The sequence below is a fragment of the Arachis ipaensis genome, chromosome B08 (genome assembly GCF_000816755.2).
Source record: "Arachis ipaensis cultivar K30076 chromosome B08, Araip1.1, whole genome shotgun sequence".
Lineage (NCBI taxonomy): Eukaryota > Viridiplantae > Streptophyta > Magnoliopsida > Fabales > Fabaceae > Arachis > Arachis ipaensis.
The window spans coordinates 1152665-1157582 of NC_029792.2; the positions used below are offsets into that span (position 1 = coordinate 1152665).

The following is a 4918-nucleotide window of genomic DNA, read 5'->3' on the forward strand; positions in this document are numbered from 1 at the left end:
GTGTATAACCACTTTTAACTATAAAAAATAAAATAAGTTTAAAAAATGATGTATACAACATTTATTATTGTAAATATGATAACCAATGAGACTCATGTAGGTATATTTAAGAAAACTTCTATAACCAAGAAAGATCCTTCCAGAATGAATCTTATAAAGGATACTTAACAGTAAATAATATAATTCAATTAAAGTTCTTTAATTAAGGCTTCTGATGATAAAAAAAACTTGAAGTGCTTTTAGTACATTAATAGCTTGAAGCATTCATTCTTCCAATCTCAAAGTCCACTTTAAACATAGGAAGCCATCGTATTTTTCATTTTATTTTCCTCTGTGCCGAGTAGCTTAGCCACAAAGAGTAAAAACAATGCAGTGACATAATTAAATCAAATGCGACTGCAAAATGAATTGATGGGGTATGAACTATCGAGTATAAACAAGTGTTTTGATTTTACAGTGATACAAGGCTTCTCCATGTTCTATGGACATTCGAACCAAGTAAGGAAGAAGAGTCTAACAAAAGCTGTAAACCAAATTCCTACCACCATTCTTACAAAACCTAATTTAAAAGGACAGTAATAATGGGTCAGGTCGTAACATCAAGGACATCATCGCTGAAGACCGGGCCATCTCCATCGATTAGCTCCACGGGCGACTGCTGCCATAACCCTTCCCTCGGTCTCGGAAACCTGATTTGTTGTTGCAGAAATTAAAGATCTCATAAATAAAACCGTCCCATAAACGAGGCACAAAATTCTACAAGCAAAGCATGTTATCAAGCATATTAATGAACAGGCCTCCCGGCCCAGGATAGAATTTGAGAACAACTGATGCATGCCTACAGTAAGCATTTTGGATAGAATCCTTAAGAGACTGCCATGGCATCATGGTAAAGTTCAATTTTGGCAGACCAGGGCAAGAGACCAAAGGAACAAGAAGTCCCTTTGGATCCATGCCATTCGGGAATAACTAAGACATGCACTCAAACCAAAAAAAAAACGGCTGGGGCAAAGAACTAATGTTATATGTTAGCCAAGTTATACGAGTGTCCACGGTTAACAGACCTGATGGCGGAGGAGGTGCACCACGCCCCATTGCAGCCAATTCAGGGCTCACTCTTTGTCCAGCTTCCTCAAGTATGGTTATAAGTTCCTTTGCAAATCTGGCATTAGCAGCTGTGAAAAACGTGTATGCAGTTCCTTTTGCACCAGCTCTCCCTGTCCGACCAATACGATGTACATAATCTTCAAGTGATCCCGGGAAGTCATAATTTATCACATACTTCACATCCTTCACATCTGTCAGTAAATAGACAATAGATGATACCAGATTCTTGGGAAGCAGTAGAAAGCAATTCTACCTCAAAAAGAAAAACTCATGTAGAATTTATCCATCATTAAGACAATTTCAATTATGATCCGGTTGATGCACAAATATCAAAAAACGAAATATCTGATGCGATAGAAATATAGAATGATTAAATGAGCACAAACACAAGCTTCTATACCTAAACCCCGAGCTGCCACATCTGTTGCAGTCATTATTGGACTCTTTCCAGATTTAAACTCTGAGAGCACCCAATCTCTTTCTGCTTGACTTTTATCTCCATGAATTGATAGTGCGGGCCAACCATCCATGCGGAGCTGCCTAGTGATCTGATCACATCCCTTCTTGGTATCCATGAATATCAGTATTCGGCTGCCGTCCATGATGTCCTCCAGCAGCTTCACCAATCTGATAAATTAGACAACTCCATTAAATGGTCCCATATGATGGGGTAATAATGTTAGGTAATGAAAATAAGCAGAACATCTCCTACTTGTCATATTTCTGCTTTTCAGGAACAATGTCAACATATTGTCGTATGGCATGGTTAGCTTTTAAATCTGAAGAACCTATAATTACCTGCAAAATGGTTACAAAAATCAATTCAATCTCAAATTACACATAAAATTCTCAGCACGTATGATATCCATAGAAAGATAAATGAAAATGAAAGTATCTCACTTTGTATGGGTTATAAAGGAACTGCCTTGCCAATTGTTCAACCTCCTTTGGCCAGGTAGCACTCCAGTACAGAGTCTGACGATCTGGACGAATCTACATAAATTTGAAAAAAATATTAATCAGACAACCAGAAGAATAAAATTCCAGTTGCAGCTTCAGAAATCTATCTTTGCTAATTTAGGTCACATAGATTGGTGTCAACTTTTATGATGAGGCTGTCTAAATCACAAGGTAATCTATTCAGCAAGTGATGCAGAATAATGTCTCCTGAAATTAGTATATCGTCTGAAAGAAAACAGTAGGTATCTATTGCTGCATTTGTTGAACCTCAACCTTGCACTTCTTCAAAAGAAAAGGGATTGTGTATAAGATAACATAATTTCATTTTGATTTTCCGTGGGCTTTTCAGCCAGCAATTGCTACAAAAGGGAAAGGGTCGTGTGATATCTTACAGTGTTGCCATTCTATTGCGTAGCTGTTTTTTTTTTTTCTGTATATTGTTGGTTTGCTTTACTAAGTTGGAACCTTTCTAACATATAAAATTCTCTTATCCACCCAAAAGAAAACAGAATTGGGTTACAAAAAAAATATAGCAAGCCTTGGAAATTTGAGCCACCAGAAAATGGAAGCAAACAAATTTCCCACCCAATATTACTTTATGACATTTCTCAAGATTGTACTATTTTAAAATAAGAATAAGATGATATAATAGAGTCACCTGTGAGACAATCTTCCTTATCTGAGGATCAAACCCCATGTCCAACATCCTATCAGCTTCATCCAATACTAGGTATGTGACCCTCCGCAAGTTAGTATGATTTGACTCAAGCATATCAATTAACCTTCCGGGAGTAGCAATTACAATCTCAACGCCTAACCCAAAAATGAACAGAAGTATCATCAGATTCAAAACTATAACACAATAAAAGCTGCATCAAGAGGAGGGTGGAACTTGCAATGGAAAGGTAAGTCCTGGCATTGTAATACTTACTTCACCACATACCTTTCTGGAGATCACGCACCTGAGGCCCCTTTGGAACCCCACCATAGATGCATGTACTCTTAATCCTTGACGACGCACCAAATTTAGTAGCCTCCTGTTGTATTTGGACGGCAAGTTCACGAGTTGGGGCCAAAACTAACACAATTGGTCCATCTCCAGGATCTGAAAACATTGTTCCAAATTCTTAGAATACACAACAAAAAAGAAGCTTAACAACTCAGTCATACAGCATCATTATTCCCTTACCTAGAATTGGCTGAGCATTTACATGAACTATGGCTGGCAACAAGTAAGCAAGCGTCTTCCCTGACCCTGTTTCCGCAATTCCGATCAGATCGCGCCCTTTCAAAGCCATTGGCCAACCCTGAGATTGAATGGGCGTAGGTTCGACAAAGCCAGCTTTCTTAATCTCTTGCAGTACATATTCTAATTAAAGTTCAATGTTGTGAAATCAGTACAATGTTGGAAACACAGCAGCACCCACATAATCTCACAGAAACTCTTCCATTTCACTCGAATACAGTCATATTCAAACAATTCCACTACACTATTCTGGTCAGAAAGGAGATTAATATACCTGGAAAGCCAACATCGTGAAAGGACTTGACAGGTTTGGGGACGTCACGGCCTTCAACGGTGATTTCCCTGCGGAGACGGTAGTCGTCAACCTCGGACTCAGTCATTGCCCTAACGGAAGGCGATTCATGGTAGAAATTCTTCTCGAAATGGGGCAAGCCGTCCAAATTGAGCTTCCTTGGGGAGGCTCCACCGTCATCGTAATCCCTTCTACTAGAAGCTGAAGCTGAAGCTGAAGCCGGAGGTGCTCCTAGCCCCGAATCGCTAAACACACACAAAAAAAATGATTCCATTTTGAATTGTTACGTTCCAGTTTGTAATGAATTGAAGTAGGAGCTGAGAAGAGAAACCCTAGAAAGGAAGCTGAAGTAGAAATGGAGTAAGAAGGAATGACGTTTACCTTCTCCGGTCACGATAGGAAGCTGGGTCGGCGGCGCGGCTGTCGTAACGGCTCATGGCGGTGACTGGGGAGTTCGATAAGCAGCGAGAGTCGTAGTAGAAGCAGAGCACGACCACCAACTGGCAAAGGTTTTATTAAATCCTCATGGTAATTTAATTTAATTTAATTAATAATTATTTTTTTCATATGATTTGGGCCAGCAAGGTAAAAAATATATGGGCCGAAAACTTGACCTTACACTTGGGCCTTGTTGGACCAAAGCAGAACCCAATAGGCCCAATAGGAGATAAATATCTTCTCGAGATTTCACTTTAGCTTTATCCGTAACTACCTTCAGTTGAGTTCGAAGTTCGAAGCTAATAATGCAGGGTCTATACGGTGCCGCGACGGCGACGGCGACGGCGACGGCGTCTTCGTCATCATGTTTGGTGAAATTAAGAGTGAGGGCTTCATGGGACACACAACAGAGACTAACATACAACCCCAACGCGCCTCGCAAGCTCACCAAGCAGCTTCAAACTCGGACTCTCACACAAATCCAGTCGCCTCCGACGACCACTGCAACCACGCGTAAAGATGAATTCATCAATGATCTTCTCAAACGCGCCACTCCTCCCTCCGCGACTGGTATTTAACTAGTTACCTAATTGACTAATTCCGTTACTATAAGCTTCAAAAATGTTTATATTTTCGTAGTCTTAGCTGAATGAAATGAAGTGAATGTATAATTGTAGATAGAGAGAAAGAAAAAGAAGAAGATGATGAAACATACTTAGGATATGAGAAGTGGTTACCGACTCCACCTAAAGTGGTGAAGCCTCGATCTGTATTCAATGCTGCAACGTTAGCTTATATCGGTGATTGCATATATGAGGTCTCTTACTTTCTCATTGCTTATTTATTTATGAATATAAATTATTTTTTATTTATTA

At 39.5% G+C, this 4918-nt stretch overlaps 2 protein-coding genes across 2 annotated transcripts in view; one reads left to right on the forward strand and one right to left on the reverse strand.

Moving 5' to 3' along the window:
• On the reverse strand, nt 360-4137 carry LOC107613588 (DEAD-box ATP-dependent RNA helicase 20). The gene is made up of 10 exons (XM_016315662.2): nt 3987-4137; nt 3588-3850; nt 3257-3436; nt 3011-3172; nt 2726-2880; nt 2008-2100; nt 1820-1905; nt 1508-1734; nt 1065-1298; nt 360-689 (listed from the first exon to the last, which is right to left on the reverse strand). The coding sequence occupies exons 1-10, from the start codon at nt 4040-4042 to the stop codon at nt 640-642; spliced, it is 1506 nt and encodes a 501-aa protein (XP_016171148.1). The 5' UTR covers nt 4043-4137; the 3' UTR covers nt 360-639.
• LOC107613955 (mini-ribonuclease 3) overlaps nt 4287-4918 on the forward strand; it is a 2742-nt gene continuing 2110 nt past the window's right edge. The window contains exons 1-2 of the mRNA XM_016316156.2: nt 4287-4613; nt 4721-4872. Coding sequence (XP_016171642.1) covers nt 4349-4613; nt 4721-4872 — 417 coding nt within the window. The 5' untranslated portion in view covers nt 4287-4348. The remainder of the gene's footprint in view (nt 4614-4720; nt 4873-4918) is intronic.